Here is an 18,082-nt window from a genome sequence, read left to right as displayed (position 1 = left end):
TTTTGAACGTTAAACAGACTCAACTGAACTGTTGATTGTCTGAACAATTTAATCACAAAAGCAACAATATCACCACTTCCTGAACAGGGGGTCAGACCATGATTCCCAATCCAGGACCTTTCCCAGAATTCCTGTCACCACCACTCCCTCCCAGGGGAACATCTCAATCCCAAACCACAAGCATGGAGCCCTGCTAGACCTGACTGATAGTCATAAGGCCTTTCTCTTGATAAGGACAAGCATGTATATCTGCCGTTGGGGTAGGTGGGAGTCTGTGGGGCAACGGCAGAAAAAAATCCAACCTATTTTTACTTCCAGACATAGATAGAAATCAAGCCATACATCTTTCATTACCATTCCACATCAGATCGTGGCTCACCAATCAGCGTGCTTTCAGCCCCGTTTTCCCTCTGAGGAACCCTACTCTCGAACAACGGATGTGGGAAGTCCAATGTGAGCCGTGTAACAATAACACACAGGGCAACAGTAAACATGTCATCTCCCACGATTAATGGTGTTGCTGTTTGGGCCAGACGAGGACAAATAGTTCACTCTGTCAGCTGGGGATCAGGAGGATTTATGGCCAAACACTGGCCTGGAATCAGATACGTGACGCAGGAAAACAACATCTCTCAGAACACAAACAGTCAGCAGCCCTGCTAGGCACTTTCTTTGAATAATGCCATTCTTATCCTCGGAACATTCTGCTTAGTTGGAAACCAAATGGCCAAAGGGGAAGCAGACGAAATCTGAACCATGGCTGTGAAAGTACAATATTTGCAAACATCGGTCCTAACAGGTTGATTCTGTGCAACCGCTGTTGATATTATATCTTTGCTTCTAAGAAAAACTAGTTTTGTGTCGTCTTGAAACTAAACTGTATATTAAAAAGAAAAATCCTTGCATCCTTTCCTTTAAGATAGTTTTTTTGCACCTTTAATGCTTCTCTGACTTAATTTTCGAACCCCTTATTGATTCTGAAAGTGGCAAACTTTGGTCTCCGTCCGTCAGTAACAACTTCTACACCTCAAAGTGTTGTTTTTAGCATAACTGAATGCCGTTAGGTCTGCTGCGTTCCCTGATCAGAAAACCATTAGGGAACTGAGCATTTGACCGGTTGGTCACCCGTCAGTTCTGATGCTAACTGCCAGCAGAAACTTTACTATTGGGCCAGTTCACAAACAGAGACCGATTGGACCTGACCTGCTTTAACAGCTGCTAATGTTAAGACTGAAGGTCTACATGCTAATATCAATGTTGGCTTTTCTTAGAATAGTCCAACTGGAAGTGGCATTATGTGAATGCACTAAAGATTTCTTCAGTTTTCCTTGTATCCACACAGAACCAATATTTTAGGATAATATTTCAGTATTTGTGGATGTTTCTGTGGAACGTAAACACCAAATAGCCTGTTTGGGATTCTATCATGTATGTAAAATGTTCAAAGGAAAATGCATCTTGGGAGGTTAAACTATGTAGGTGCAACGCTAACCGACATGCTATCTGCTGATATTTACAAACCAGCCAATCCAGGAATGCCATTTATTTTCCTTGGATCTTATTGGCTGTTCACCAACAGCCAATAAGATCGGAGATAAGAAAGACTGTAGATGTTAGCTTCTGCAGTAGAGGTATTTCCACTGTGCGTATTAATGCATATTAGGGTATTTGGTATTTGAGCTATTAATAGGATGTTGTGAGCGATTTTAGAGGGGCTCTTGAGTATTTGCAGATTTTAGTTTTTCATGGGTGACTGTGGTTAGGGACAAGAGAGGTATACCAAGGACTCACTGTATTTGTTGGAAACAGGTAACATAATGTATTCTGAATTGCAGCCTGGCATTCTGTGTGGTTGAAAACATATATCTGTGTTTGGGCATGATGACGATGTGTGCTTTATGCGCTTGTTTCTTGGATTAAAAAAAAAGAGCACCAATATTAGAAACATAAAATGGTTTTATTTACGATTAGCACAAAAAAAAAGCTAAACAAAACAAAAAAACATTGTTTCTGCTTTACAGCAGGTTAAGACGTTCTTATTGCTGGGCAGCTTATACTGTATGTTTCCTCTGGTATTTAGGAAACTGGTCTTCGTTCATTAACTTCAAGTCTAATTTCCAGATTCCCTTCAAAACTCCAGAATGTTAATAAAAGTTCCAGTCTGGAGAAAGCGATCAAAATTCAAAAGATGACCTCCACTCTAAACCTGGTGGGGATATTCAGTTTAACTATATATGTTTGTAAATATAAGGTATATTTAAATTTGTTAGTGTTCATCATTGTGCTGTATTGACTTTAATGTTGTTCCACTGTGCTTTTACTGAGCAAGTAAAGAGACAAAAAAATATGCATAGTTAAACTTAGGAATCTCTGTGACTTTGTACATTTGTATATGTATATTTAATAAGCACACATAAGAATGGGGGTGTTAATTGACACTTACAAAGCTGCTTTGTTATCTCCAGCGATATTGTACCCATTTCAATTTGATTTCCCCCTGACATCAAGATGACAATAAAGCGATAACAATGCAGCAAATTAAAGTCAGATGCATAACTTCCAAAACACGGAACCAGTAACTGAACAAATCTCATCATCTCCGTCGGCCTCCAGTTCCAATTACAGCCGGCTGATTATCAGAGCATGAGTCATCACTGCCTCTAAACTCGTTAGTGGGCTGGAGACACAATTTCATCTAATGAGACGGTGGGGGGGAGTGAAATCAGGGCAAATGCTCATTGAGGACCAGGTTTGCTTTTTTTCCCCAACTTCGTGATATTATAGATAGTTGGTTATGAACATGATTTAGTGAAGCAGCTGAACCGGTTTTGGTGGCTTCTTTCTCACATCTAATTTACCAGTTTGTACAGTCATATGATAATGGTGCATTGATAACAATAAGGTGGATAGGATGATTTTGTTTTTGTTTTTTTTTTACCTTCAAGCTATTTTTTTTATTATTTTTTTTGGAAAAGTGGGACAAAACATACATTCTGATGACGCAGAATATATTTTCAGTCTTTTTTTTTTTTTCTATAGCAGCTGAAATGTCAAATATACCAGAAACCAGAAAGATTCTAAATACTAAGTGAAGTACTTTTTTTTTTTTTAAAGTGCTTTGAGGAGATTGAGATAACCCATCAATGGTAACAAAGAGCCGACAAACACAATACCTCACCTTTTAAAAGCTTTTGTTTGGACGCACTTTGAAGGCTGAAATGCCTTTGTGTAAACACAACGGTACATATCGAGTTCATTTTGAATGACAGTAAAGGTCAGATAAACTCCCCCTTTTTCCCCCAAGTTTAGTTTTTGTGAGCTCATAAACTCCCACAGACAAGTTGGGGTAGGACTAATTCTCCTCGGGGCCCTGCGGCCTTCTAAAGCAGAACACAGCGGAGGCTTTTTGGATCCCGTCTCTGGATGTGCAAAAGGACAAAAGCTGTCACTCTTGGGGTTTCAGCAGGAAGGGCGTGAGGATCCAAACAACCTTTTCATCCCTTTAATTTGGCTTCCAACAAAAGCACCACAGAGCCACTCACAAAGGCGGGGTTAGATTAGGGCTGAAATGATGAAACCACACCTTAGCGAGCGATCTCTTCTCCGATTACAGACGGAGGTGGCATCCTCTGGACAACCAGCAGCTCAGAGACAAAGGAGCTGATGTGAGAAAAGGTGGCGTCGTTTCCGACTGCAGACCACTGCGAAACCTTTCCAGACCAGGTCCAGTGGAGCAAACAGAACAGAGTCCTGTGCTGGATATAGTAGAATAATCCTTTATATGGTCAAAGTGGGGACATTTCAGTGTTTCATCAGCAAAAGTTACAAATGAATGTAAAGTAAGCAAAAATAATAAAAACCAAAGTAAAAAAGAAAATGCAGTTGAAATACAAGGTAACAAAACCTGTACAGTTATAAATGAAATAGAAGAGGCAGGACCTAGAAGAATCAGTAAGTGTTTGAACTTTTACTTTTGTTTATGTTCCATTCTGATAATTTTTACATTTTTTTGTTTCCTGTCTTTTAGTGTTTGAGGTTTTTGTATCAGGTTCAGGTTTCTTCCCTCTGTTCACCTCACCCTCTCACCCTCAACCTCCCATTCTGGTCCTCTTCCCAGCTGCTTCTCATCCTTCCCACCCCCCATTCACCTCCACCTGCTCCCTTCCCTAGCTGCATCTACTCACCTGCCATTAGCTCTTCTGGTCACTTCCACCTCTAACTCAGTATTTAAGAACCTCCAGGTTTTATTAGTCCTCGCTGGTTCGTCCATCTATTTTTGCTGTTCTGACAATTTCCCATTTCTAGCCCCAAATCTGAGTCTTCCTGCAGTCTGTAAGTTTACTTTGTTTATTATTTATTAAACATTCCCTTTCCTGCAAATCTCTCTAGACTTGGGTTCTTCCTTTGCGGAGGTGAGAATGCGCAATCAAACTCTGATGTGGACCAAAAAGGTTTCCATCGGTGGTTCTTAACGCAGCGCCACCGCAGGTGAGCAGGGTAAACGGGTTGCTCAGAGAGTTTGGTCAGGTTCTTCAAATGCCTTTTTATATCCAAAACACATCATACCTGAGAGTACTATTCTGAAATTTCAAAAGCTGTGATGATGTTCCTATTATTAGGTCTTTAGAAGGAGAACAGAAAATAACTGATGACTCACACACCGGCCAGGAACAGGCAGCCTTCAGACGGCATGAATGGAAAATGGACAATAAAGTATCAATAAAGTGTAGTTGAGGAGAGTCAGAAGTGGATTCTAATAATAATTCAGAAGGTGAACGCAGCACAAACACCCGGCCGCCTGCTTGTGATGCAATCTCTTACATTACAAGACCAGTTGATAAGGTGGGCTTTGGACTGAGTCAGAGCAAGAAACCCTGGTTAGCCTTCAGTTCAGGGTGAACATCCTATATCTGGTAGAACCCAGTTTTAGCCAACTCTGTGTGGGTGTGTCAGGGTGTGTGTGTGTGTGTGCCAGGTGAACAGAAAGATGCAGGAGGTCTGGGCCGGGCACGCGGCCACAGAAAAGTTTAAACAGAACGTGAACGTTGAAGACACTGTGTTCTTTTCTGAGGAGAAAGGGAAGCAGCAGGCAGCAGATCAGCAAGCAGGAGAAAGGAAAGTGGGGGAGGATGGAGAGAAGCGAAGTAAGAAAGTACTGAAGGAATTAAATTCCTTTGACATTGAATCGAAACCTCGCCGTTATGGATGACACCCCAACGCTACCGTTAGAACGCGGGATTCTGGAGACAAAATTTAACGTTGCCAACACCGACTCCAACATGGACTTCAAAAACTGGCTGAATTCCCAGGTGTTCATGCTAGAAATCTGTCTGTAAAAGTTTTCATTTCTTGATGTCGCCGTACGAGAAGTCTCACCGAGGACCACCGGTGGGACGTCTCTTCGTCTGCTGGACAGTAGAAGCTGCCAGATTCCTTAAACGGTGATCTGAGAGGATCGGTTTGGCTGTGGACTCTCTCAGTTTCAGATCTGCTGTGTAACAACTCAAACGCAAATCTTCTGTTTCAATTTAAGGCTCGTTAGTCAAGTGCCCCAACCTTACTCGGGTTATTATTTGAACAAATTTGAACATAAGAATGGCGATGAAAATATCCCAATAGTTGTGTGTCACGACTTGTTTTTGCTGCTTTGTTTCTCTTGTCTGGCCTCTGAATTACTGTTTACATTGTACAGCCAGCTGAGTCACAGTTCACTCCTAACACCAGAGAAAGCAGACACTGGTATTTCACCGGCAGACGCATGCTGGCTCAGTCCATTGTTGTTGCTCTCCTTTTTGTTCTCGCGTTGCTCTGCTCTGTTCTTTTTCGCTTTCATACCCGTTGAAGGAAGGCGTGGAGGTAGAACGTGTGAGAGAATTTTTTTCACTTTTGTTTTTGAAGAACCTGCAGGGCGTTCTGTAAAATGCTGCCAGGACCATTTTAAATCACAGAAAGCATTTGCCTCCAAACAGATTGATGCTTTTCACTTAAATGGTTTGCGTTATTCCACAATTTTGAATATCAAAGATAATCACAGCAAATGAGGTATTTGTTTATTAAATTAAGATTATGTCCAAACCAACCAATCACAAATCTCGTAAGGCTGCTTTCAGTTTCTCCCAGGCTGGACTATTTCAGACCTTCAGGATAAAGAAATCGCTTAGACAGAACCCGACAACATGATAGCTTAAACGGTGGGACAAAGCAACGGATCAAATCTCGATCTAAAAATATTCAGCAATGGATGTGAAAGAAGACGTATCCCGCCTCCTACTTCTGGAGCGGTATCCGGTCCGCGTGGCATTCATACCGACTGAGCCGAAGTGGAACAGAGTTCGCTTCTTTGGTTCATATCAGAGTTTGATTGTGCGTTCACATCCCCATCCAAACAGGGCTGGTGGGAATGCAGCACCCTTAACATCAGTGCTTATGGTATCCAAACAGGACAGAAAAAAGTCTCATTTGCCAGACACAAGAAGACTTTTGGAGAAAATATTCTGTGGACTGAAGAGAGAAAAGTGGAAGTCTTTGGACGGTGTGTATCCCGTGACATCTGGCATAAAACGGACAGCAGTGTGAGGATCTGGGGTTGCTTTGCTCATTCAGAAACCTGGATATCTTGTCATAATTAAAGAAACCAAAAATTCTTTCTACCAGAAAATCCTGAAGCAGATTGTCAGGCCGTACGTTTACCACTGGCAGCTTAAGATTTGGCTCCAAAAACAAAACGAAGGTTCTGACTTTAGTCTAAGTGCAAATATAACATGAAAGACTCAGTAGCTACGCTTCCATATGATTGTCATGCGAATTTTGAGCAATAATAATAATAAATAGGAAGTAGAGGTTGCAAGCTAGCATGGACCACTCATCTAAAAATTATGGAGAGTCCTCCCCTCTGAGATGGAGGCCTGGATTGGATTTTTCCAAGTTTGATGGTTCTGGTGAGACAGAGACCCACAGGAGGATGGGAAAGTTTGCTACATCAGAATATGTTCCCATCATGTTTCCCTCTCCTGATTAGTGCATTAACTTTTTTTGGAATCACCAAAAAAAATGTTTAGTTTTTTTTTTTTTTTTTTGCTAAATTGCAAAGGTTATTTAGGAACCTTGATGGAAATGTTTCCATTTCCATTTCCAACCTCTTCTAATGCGAAGCGTCAAAATGTGCATAAACATGGTTGGAAATATGTTGTTTGCCAGTTAATTTCTTCGGGGGAGAGCTAATTACATTCTCACTTGGGATAAGTTGGTATTTACAGCTATTCCCTCCTTAAAAAAAACAACAACTTTTTAATAACTTTGCTGTCTGATAATAAAATGTGTTTAACAATGCAAGACGTTTAAGTCTGATGAAAAAACAAGCAAAGGCCAAAGGAATCTGTGAGGAGGCAAAAATACAGTTTCACAGCACTCTACATACATGTACCGAAGCCAAAGATGGAGGATCCTAATTGGTAAAACGTTTCTTATTTCCTCTGCTCACTTTCCGCTGCTGAGTCAATAAAGTGAGAATCAGTAAGGTGCCAACAGAAGCCACACTGGGGCTAATACACTCTGCTCTGTGTTAGTGCAGAGCAGCAATGCAGGAGTCCAGGTCAGAGCAGAACCAAACACCCTGCAGGTATGAAGCCGACGATTAGAGATGATCTCCAAGAAGTGAAAAAAGAAACCACTGGCGCCACATGGTAGTGCTGTCTGAGGTCAGCGCAGTGACAAAAGGCTCATTAACGAGGGCTGTTTAACACTAACGGTGCTACGTTTTTCCCCCACAGGCAGTAAAATTTCCAAAAGTGTTGCAATTGCCTTTAGTGTTGTGTTCTCTGAGGCGCTAAAAGCATCTTCAGTGGAATCCGTGACCCACAGCAGCAAATGCAAATCAAGAGCTCGGCGCTCTCCCTCCAACACCGACGCTAAACAACAAGTAAATCAGCTTCGGTTTCCCTCCCTGCTACATTGTTCACGAAGCGGGAGAGTAATTTACTGCCTGAATCCACATGTTTGCAGACTGAGGACAAAACAAATTCATTAGCATCTGTAGGCTTCCATTAAAGGTCTATGTTTAGAGGAGGGCGGCTTGTTGTTGAAGAGATCACTGGGGCTACATGTAGCATCAAGTGTCAGAAACGGTCGCTTTCAAACTGCTGGGTTCCACTTTTCTATGTGAAATAGAGGAAAGGGAGTCTAAGGGAAGAGTTAGGGAACAGCAGAGCTGCATGTTCTGCAAATAATAGTTTATTTAACACAACATCAAGTACCGTACAGCGTTGGTCTTTGTTTCATAACATTAGCTTAAACAGTAGCAGGGTTTCCCCCAGAAAGCCTGCTGAGCCCGGCGGACGGGATTCTGTATGGTAGTCCGCCAGCTGTCTTCTGCGTTTTTGTGTTAAAAAGTGCTAAAAGTTAACAGAAAAGTAAAAAACATAAAGAGGTAGTTATGTGATATTGGACACCAACTATAGTCTTAAAAAGGGCAAGCACAAAAAAATTTACAAAAACAAAACAAGTGCCGATGCAGAGCTACGGCTGTGCCAGAACACACATTAAGCGTGTGTGTGACATGAAGAATTATACACAGGAGATGGCCCTTGCAACATGCTAACATCCAGGCTAGCTAGCACGCTACATCACTTAGCCACAGCTCTGCTAACGTCAACGAAGTTGACTCGATGGCACGCGCTCTCATCGTTCAGCTGGCTGAACCAGAAGCGTCCAACGTGTTTCGATCCTTTACTCATGACATGGCGCTTTATTTGGTGAAGTTGCTAACATGTAGACCGGTAGAGACAGGCTGTTGTTATAGAGTTCCTGTGATTAAAAAGAAGTCTTTACTTTGTGTTCAAGTAAAGACCATAACATGTCACCATGGCACCGTTACACCGAAGATACAACGCTTTAGCCTGGCAGGAGAAAGTAAAGACTAGCTTACAATGCACTGAGTCGGGTATTTAGTTTTGCAGCTGTATTACAGTTGTAAACATTTGACTCCGGGGCTAATTTCCTTCATGATAGATATTTGCGATGCGGTGCAGCCAGACTGTAGATGTGATGAATTTGATACATTTGGTGCATTTCATTTGATGGCTAACCGGGAGATCAGGGAATCCCTCTGCGATAATGGCCGGCGAAGGAAAGGAGAAAGGAGGGGATGCATCAGCCAACAAAAACAGACAGTCGTGTTTTCTTCCTCTTCTTTCTGTGATGTTTGAGTTATGAAAATGTTTCTGCGTTAAGAAGGATTTACTGGCCCTTCAAATTCAATAACGTCCACTGGGTGTTCTATTTGAAGGAAAATGGGCTGTTTACTACAGCAAGGGGCAAAGCTGGATCATCACCTTCCACTTCCTCCCTGCTTTCACTGTCTCCTGTCTGTATGTGACGATGAATTAAGGCAGACTGACAGGTTTTCTGGGGAAGGAACTCGACTCAATCAGGCTTTGATTGCAGAGAAAAGCTCCATCTCAAAATCTTGGAAGGACTCGACGTTTGACAACATTGGCTATGATGGCCATGTTTTACAGCCTCTCTTGCTCTGTAATTACGCTTTTGAGGACTGCACTGGAGTTGACCTCCTCCGACATTTTAACGGCCTCCTTCGGGGTGGAAGGAATCCAGAAGCAATGTTTTTTTTGCCATCTGATTTCCACGCAGGAGCAATCTGTCTCTTCAGCTGCCAGGAAAACATGCGGACCGCGTTACGGCCGAGAAAACGTACGGAGCGCCAGCGGAGGCCGCGCTCCCTGGGCTTACGGAGGAACGCAGCTGAAAATGAGCTGTGGGAGTGAAGGCATGTACAGAGGGACGGTAAACAACCACCTACTCTAATAATGAGTACGTAAACGGCCGGGGTATGTGCTGATGGAAAAGGCACAACAACACCGGTAATTGAAATGAGGCAGATGAAAATATATGAGTTAACAAGCAACCATCAGCCCTCAAACTGTTGAGTTTACTAAAACTTTTATTTATTTATGTAGGCGATCTTGGAAGAGAAACAGATGTCAGCATGGACCTCCAATTTGAAGTTCCAAACATGTTGCATTTAAAGTACAATACTCTAGAGTTAGAATACTCTATGATGGCTTTTGCATAATATTTTTTTATATGAAAGTGTATAATCTGATTAGATTCACTGGCATTCCAGTGGTCCAGTGTCTGAGATGTTTCTAAACCGTCATATTTGCCTTTCTGGAAAGACAAGCTAGAACAAACAACAGAAACAACAAACAAAATGAACTATGAAGATTCTGCAAACAAAATGATGCAGGCTTACCTGATTTTCCCACTCCCGCCTTGCCGAACACGGCCAGCTTCACCTCGGGGCTTTTGGCCATGACAGCAGCTGCGACCAGCAACGCTCAGCCGGCCGATCGGTGAGCTCAGACTTCAGCCAACCATCCTCTGATCCGGCAGCTAAGGAAACAGGTCGATGAGAAGAATGACAGCTTGAACGACTCCATTACAGAACCAACAGATCCATTATGGACGAAACGCACTTTTGACTTTTCCCTGTCAAAAATGATTGTGATTCTTAAATGTTAGTTTCTTGACAGCATAGTGACGCTGTAATTTGATTAGTGAGAGTGAAGTAAGTGAGTGCTTTGTTCACTTTTCAACGATTGACCAATTCCTTGATGAGTCAGGCCGACTTTGAGGCGTCTGAACACAGCAGCGTTTAGAGAAAACGGTTTCTAGGAGACGGATTTGATTGGCCAATTGTCCTTTGTGTTTCCAGCAAAGAGATGATTGTTGCTTTTTATTCTGAAGTTTGGCAAAAATTAGGGTGAAATCACCTTTAGTCCTTTAGGTAAAAAAAGGATTGCAGTACTCACACACAACGGCTCTGCGTGAAACGGAGAGACTTTAAGGTCATCCTTCTATTTTAAACCCCCATAAAGCAACACTGGACACATTGTTTATGTTGTTCTGGCAAAAAATATAATTTCTTTGTTTTTTCCTAATTTTTCCTCCAATCCTTCCCCACTTATGGTCAATTATCACAACTGTGTGTTTGATCAAACTCTCCTTTATACTCTAAGCAACAAGCATTTTGTAACTTCATTCAGCCCCTGCCAGACTTTATAATTGTTGTTGGATAAATTGTATTTTTAGTAATTATCAAATATTCGTTGTATCATGTAGCTTTGTAGTAACATTTAGATAATGTTTAATTATATATTTTTTCTCTTTTTCCTCTATTCTAAGTAATGTCTCTGTGTGTTGAATAATTATGATTCCTTCCTGTGACCTCTTTGAGAAAGAGAGCAGTGAAGCCTTCGTGGAGATAGCGGAGACAACTCTGTCTGCTCTCCTGTGGTACTCGACGCCGTGTCTGGTACTCGACTGGAGCAGAAAGATTTAGAGTGTAGATAACATGTGTCTAATAGTAAATGTCATTAGCGCTGCAACAATGTGATAAATTGTTTTCCCCTCCCTTTGAGAGTTAAAGCGCTCAGTGTAAGAGGGTCCCCTAAAAAAGCAATAAAATAGAGGGAGCGGGAGATGTGTTTTCAGAGCGGTTGGAGATTTGTAACTGAAAGCATCTCTCTGTCTGCTCTCCTCGCGAGTACAAAAAGAATTTAACTCTCTTGTCTTTCCTGTGTTTTGTTTAATAGGTATTTAGACCCAATAATTGTTTTAGGGGCTTTTTTGTCTTCCAAATCCCTAATTTTGTGGCGCTACTATAAAAATATTTGCAAGGAAATTTGGGTAAAAGATGATTAAAAGTTTGGACAAACAAATTTATATTCTTGAAAGAATTTATGCAGCTAAAATTTTGATTCGAGTGATTATGGATTATAACTTTACTTCAAGTAGGTTGAGACAGCAGCATAGAAGAAATACAAAATACTGCCACCTGCAGGTGGGAGGCAGCGTGACTTAAATCCAATGTTTTTGATTATACTCTTGGGAAATTTGCATGAATTTACACAATGGTGCAATCACAAGATACTGTTTATTCATCCATTTTCTTTTTAACGCACTTCCTCCCTTATCATTGGATGACACTTTAACACGTTCCAAGATTTAAGCTGAGCTTTGCAGAGAAGCTGCGTCTTTCCTCCACGATTGGAGGTAGAAGCCACAAGCCTCATGACATGAAGAAACGCTGACGGAGTTTAAATTGCCTTTTGAGAAGGAAAACACAAGAGCAGCCTGTTTAAACAACTAAGCACCCGTCTGTTTGATGAGAAAACAAGCTGCTGTGAAGTTTTCTCCCCAGATGATTAAATCAGAACCTCTTTCCTCAAACCAGTCTGTTTTTCCTCCTGTTTTCTTCTCCAGTTGTTTTTGTTTTACAAGAAAACAAACACTGATTGCAGTCTGATTAAAAATTGATACTCCAGAGGAAAACTAACGAGCCTTTCAGATAAGTCACTTCGCCCAGATAATAGGTCAAGTCCAGGTGTTGCTGGTACAGATTAGAGCACATGCAGTTGGTAGTCCTCTGATCAAACAACCAAACTGAATCCCTCTGCTAATAGAGGCTCAATAAAACCTAGAATGGTTCAATAGTTGCAGATTAAAGCAACCTTTACAATGTGGTCTAATTCAGAAATGACGCAAGCAAATGGAACATAATTCCAAATCACAGATCGTGTTCTAAAATTCTCACTTGATGTGTCACCCGTTTTACGTTTTGTTGAAGACTACATATAAAAATGTTTCAGACTCCATCAATAATTAGATAAACGTTTCAAATGTATAAAATCAGTGCAGCGTTTGCAGAATGACGCTCTGTTAAAACTAACCCGGCTCCATTTCAAAACAAGCCAACGCTCTGCGTGTTTCTTCGGATAACATTTAAGCGGTCGCATTAGTACACACAGCGCTGACATAAAAGCCACAAACCAAGAGTGTCCCTGCTGTTTTCCAGGCCTGGTGGGGTTTCTGACGTACGGAGGAGGCGTACCGTAACACTGCTGTGTAAACCCCGGGAACAGGGCCAGTCCAAAGCTGCTTGGGGCCCGGAGCACCATCTGGTTTTTTGGGATCCACTTCCAGCTTTGAGCATCGACCGCAGCACCACTGACAGAATGACATCTTATACCTGCTGCAAATGTCTTCAAATCTTTAACTATTCCACATTTCCTAAAAAAAAAAAAAAAAAAAAAAAAAAAAAACGACCACTTGCCCTACTTTCTGAATAATTCAGCAAATATTTATCTAGCCACTCGAGGGCACTTATAGAGCAATGATGTTTCACTCAGTTACTTGATTATTAATTATAAAACAAAAATAATGGGCAGAATGGACTGGTTAGCACTGAACTCCACACCCTTGATCCCAATACACATGTACTATTCGGAACGGAAGCGCATAAAAAAAACGACACACACTTCAAGGACTCGATGGTTCACAAAAACTCCATTTGCTTTGTCACGTTCAGATCCACCAAGCATGTTTTTCAACATGACCACATATAGGAAAGACATACCAGAGGTAAGACGTGCTTTGAATTCAACAGAAAATGAAGTAATATGACATTATCCTGATTTTTGCTTTAATCCACATAAACCTACCATTTATCTGCCATTTATTCAACTCAAAAAGTGAATTAGCGAACGCCTGCTGTGTGGTTAAGACTGAACATAGTGGGAGTTCTTAGTTTTGATCGCTTTAACAAATGATTTTAATTTATTTATTTATTTCAACATTTAGGCAATTAGAGCCAATTGAGGAGAAAACTGAAGGATTCAGATCTTAGGCTGCTAATCGGTGCAGCCAAACTGAAAAAGGGACAAAAATACGTTTGCGATTGCCAATCCAAACGGCCTAAATAAAGTAACATTTCTCAACACCAGACTGCTGTATGTATCTCTGGAGTGATTTTTAAGTCGTCTATTTCAACAGAATTTAAACAAATCGGTAAAAGTAGCCTACAATGTGAACAGTTTGTTGTTCGTTACCGAAGCATAAAAAGCAGCGATCACTGCCCACCGTAAATAATGAATTATGGATTTATTCTGAATGAAATTATAATGCCAGGAAGCAGCGAGCGAGCAGTTCAAAGTCTAATCATGTCGTGTACAACAGCAAAACACACACACACACACACAAAAAGATGGCAGGAGGCAGAAAATTTCCCAACTAACAAAAATCTCATGACATCAATTGCTGTTGGGAAAAATAAAGCCGTGTTCTTACCCATTATAGCCTTGGCCGAATGAGATGCAGTAAATTAACGAGAGCAAACTTCAGTCAAACTCCAGCATCTCTGCCCAGAAGAAGTGAACCTTTGAAATATGTTTGGGTGAATGTCGCTGCCAAGAAATCTGTTCTTCAAACCGGCTGAAGTTATGAAGTGGCAAGTTTCCAGTTTTTGGTTGTTTTTTTTCCCCTCCTGCTTCACAAACACACACAGTGCATCAACCTCCACATGCCTTGATTATGGTGTCATTTGTCCGTCATCTGTAGCCATGTGAAAAAATAAGGAGAGCCTCTACAAGCAGCTGCATGTGGTTATGACGTATGCAGCAATCCACTGATCTCCATATACGGATTGGTTGAAAATGTGCTATTAGTCTGTTTTTTGTTGTTGTTTTTTCACATACTTAGATATGTGGACATTTGACATCATTTTGATAGCGGAGTTTTTTTGTTGTTTTTTTTTTGTTTAGCGCTTTTTCTCACCTTGAAATTGCTTAGCACAGTTAGCTTCCCCTGAATGGATTGTGTCTGAATAAATTCTAGCGCGTTAATTCACTGTGCTGCTTTGCACGTTTTCAGTTGAATAACATTTGACATCTGTGCTGAAGAAACAAGAAACACACAGGAACTAAATAAAACACGGACGGCGGAGAACAAGACATAAACATGACGACAATGTGGCAAGACATCAAATTATAATTTCAAAATGAAATTGGTGCTCAAGTGTTGCCAGGGCAGATATCTGAATTGGAGGTAGCACTTTAGCAATAGCTTCCGCTACAAATTGTGTTGGTGTAGCGCTGCAGCGTTAGCGGAACTAAAAAATAAATAAAAAATTCAGTTAGCAATCAGCTATGTCACTGTACAAGGAATAGTCTACAAGTAGGAGTGTCCTGACCTTCTCCATAGCATGAAAATTCATTTTGCTGACAAGATTAATATTTCTTGTATATGTGCAGATTAATTACCTAACACAAAAAGATTAGACATCAATTTGTGAACGTTTCTTATTAAGAACTGAAAACGGTATTGAACGCTGTCTTAAGTTTTTCACACGCCAGCAAGGATGTCTCTTCCTCTACTGGGCTTATGATGGCAAAGTAACAATGTAACCAGAACAAACGCCAATATTTAGTTCTGATATCCTGTTTCACTGCAAACCTCAGCACGACTTCTCTCCCAACGTCTCAAACACAAACAGTGTAGAGGAAACGTATTTCTGTCCACGCAGGGTTCTGGAAAAAAGTTTACAAAGAAAAGGGGGCGAAGAAAAATGTGACATTGTTGTAAACTCAGGTAGAGTCAAAACAATAACCATGTCCTTGCTGGAGCATTTTTTATTTTTTTTTTTGGAAACAGTGGTGTTTTTGTTTGCCACCCTTTGCGTGTCAGGGTGATCATTATCCACTTTATCGCAGCTCCATCCAGGCCGGGGGCGGACGCGCCAGGACAGGCTGTGTTGAGCTTAACTCTGCTCATGGAGTCAGGAGAATACATTTGGGATGGCAGAATCAAAAGTGTCGGGTTTCGGGCTAACAGGACGTGGCACGCAAATACACTTGTTTGCTTTTTTTTTTTTTTTTTTCCGCGACGCAACACATAAATATGGAGTACAACAAAAAAAAACTCTGAGGAGTCAAAGGTCTCTGGTGACGGCGAAAATTCAAACTCGCTTGCAGAATATGTCCAAATAATGTGAACGTTAGCTCTGTTTCTTGTGACAGGAGACATGCTGAATTTGATTTATCCAAGTCTGATTCCTTATCAGATAGGTCCGGTATGTTTAAGAGCGTCTCTTAAAGAGTCCTGTTGCCACCGGTGCAGAGCATGCCCCATGTCGGCAGGACGAGGGAGTGAGAGCAAGAACAGAATGGAATTCTGCAAGACATACAAAATGAACCTTTAAGATTGATTCTGGTTCTTCTGAGGAACCATTTATCAGGAGAAGAACAGTTGAGCCGTTCCATTCCTTCCAAACGCTATCTGATCGATGTTCAGATTTCTATCTCGTCCAAGAACTGGGCTTACTCCTCCATAAAGAGTGGGATCAAAGTGTCCGCAAAGAGCAAATCCAAGTACACTTTTATGATGTGGTTTTTTTTATGATGATGATGAAGAGCCATGTCACCAAGCCAGAGTCAAGATAATGTGCTTCCAAGATTGTGACGTTGAAAATCTAGTCCCATCATCAGGAAACTCTGAATGAGAAACTATGTCTGTTGTCAAGAAGCGAGTGAACAAACAGAAGTCAACAAACTGATCAACTCGATCTGTATCAGTAAGGTCCAGGTTTATATCTAATATGCCGGAGACAATCGCAGTTATGAACGCTGTTAATATGAAGCGGTGATCTTTCTGTTGGCCGCTCTTTGGTCTATTTTACATAGACACGAGTTCATTTTCTCAGATCCTGCTTGGGTAAAAGCTCACCTGAACGCTAGCCTGGAAAGTTCAGTTTGTTTGGGGATGTGTGAATGCACAACGGGTTTCTAGTGTGGTCCAGCTACAGGCATCGGCTCAGTTGAAGGGAACTGCGGCGCAGTTTGGCGGCATGTTAAATGGATCGTGGCCTTTTGCTGAAGAAGAAAGAAAAATCCTTCAACCATTAAAATCTGACACCACTCCATTTTTGCTTACATTTTGTGAATACAAAAGTTGCTCTCTGGGTCTTTTTCAGAGGATTTCATGGCGCTTACTTAAGTGGTTCTTGGTGCAGTAATATGGTCAGATTTGCTGTGTGTGTTGTTTTTTTTTTTAAATCCCATTCAAAGCAAAGAAATTAAGAAAACTGTGAAGAATAAAGGTATTTTAAGGCAAGCTTGGGCAGCCCACAAATGTAGAGATTTGATTTAAAAAAAAAAATCAAATACAACCTCTCAGTTATTTAAAAATATATTCATTTATTCTACTGCATTTCAATTTGTCATATTTTATGTTATAAAATCATCTTAATATCCAGTATAGTCATCATGGCTTTGACTAAAATTATTGTCAAAAACTTTGGAGAGAAAAATGTTGATTTCAGAAAAATATATGTATAAAAAAACCCAAAACGTTTTATCCATGATGTGCAAGTTTGCTGTTTTTGCTCCACGTGGAACTGTGCGTCCAAATTGGCAAATGGGGCACGTGTGTATGTTTCCTTTCTCCTTTCTCCCCCCAATCTGAGTGCCCAGCTGGGTTTTGTCTCAGTTTTACTTTGAGAAATGAATCTGGGTGGTGGTGCTGTGGCTTTCAGAGATTACAGACCGTAGAGCTCCAAACCATGGGAGGAGATCTCCTGCGCCACCGACTATAGAAAGACGGCAAACCACACGGCTGTCACCAAAATACACACAGGGAAGCGCAGAGCAGCAGGAGGAGAGTGAGCAGAGAAAAGCTTCCTACGTGTTAGAAAGGTTAAAACTAAGTTTTCTTTTGTGACATTTGTAGCTTTGTAGCCTTCTCAATGGAAGAACTAACCTACTACTTACTGCAAGTTAAAAAAGACAGTCTGAACCTAACAAGCTGAACTCAGTCTGAACCCGTCTCTGTGTTTGCTGGAAGTCGAAAACCGGCATCAATGTACTTATGTACCAGTATGATACTGTACACTTGTTTCTGAAAGCAATGTTTCAAAACCACCAGAATAATTTTACTATGATTTGAGAGCAAAATGGAAAAGAATAATAACAATAACAATTTCAGCTTGGATTGAGCTTAAAGACCTGAATGGCTTGAGGACAGTGTTTTAAAAGTACATCCGATACGTTTCAAGCTGCGTCTTTGTTAAATAGCCAACAATTAGCTTGCTATTTTAGCAGGTAGCTTGTCTAAATAACTGGCTAATACAAACAGCAGAAAAGTTTAATATTCTAAACAATGAGTGCTTGAAAGCTACTGATCAGATTAGTTGGGTTTTCTTTTCTAAATTAGCGTTGTCTCAAAACAACAGAAG

General features: G+C 41.0%; 1 protein-coding gene across 2 annotated transcripts in view; it reads right to left on the bottom strand.

Annotated features, from left to right (window-relative positions):
• The window catches only part of rerg (RAS-like, estrogen-regulated, growth inhibitor), a 47,787-nt gene that overhangs the window by 27,826 nt on the left and 1,879 nt on the right, over positions 1 to 18,082 (bottom strand). Inside the window, exons 2-3 of one of the 2 annotated variants that reach the window (XM_028044128.1) lie at positions 16,576 to 16,721; positions 10,268 to 10,407 (exon numbers count right to left, since the gene is read on the bottom strand). In XM_028044128.1, coding sequence (XP_027899929.1) covers positions 10,268 to 10,328 — 61 coding nt within the window. In that variant the 5' untranslated portion in view covers positions 10,329 to 10,407; positions 16,576 to 16,721. The remainder of the gene's footprint in view (positions 1 to 10,267; positions 10,408 to 16,575; positions 16,722 to 18,082) is intronic. The other variant, XM_028044127.1, reaches the window with a different exon arrangement.

This window comes from Xiphophorus couchianus, chromosome 17, assembly GCF_001444195.1.
Source record: "Xiphophorus couchianus chromosome 17, X_couchianus-1.0, whole genome shotgun sequence".
In the NCBI taxonomy this organism is placed as follows: domain Eukaryota; kingdom Metazoa; phylum Chordata; class Actinopteri; order Cyprinodontiformes; family Poeciliidae; genus Xiphophorus; species Xiphophorus couchianus.
The sequence above is the reverse complement of the archived record's forward strand: the minus strand, read 5'-3'. Positions and strand labels throughout refer to the sequence as shown.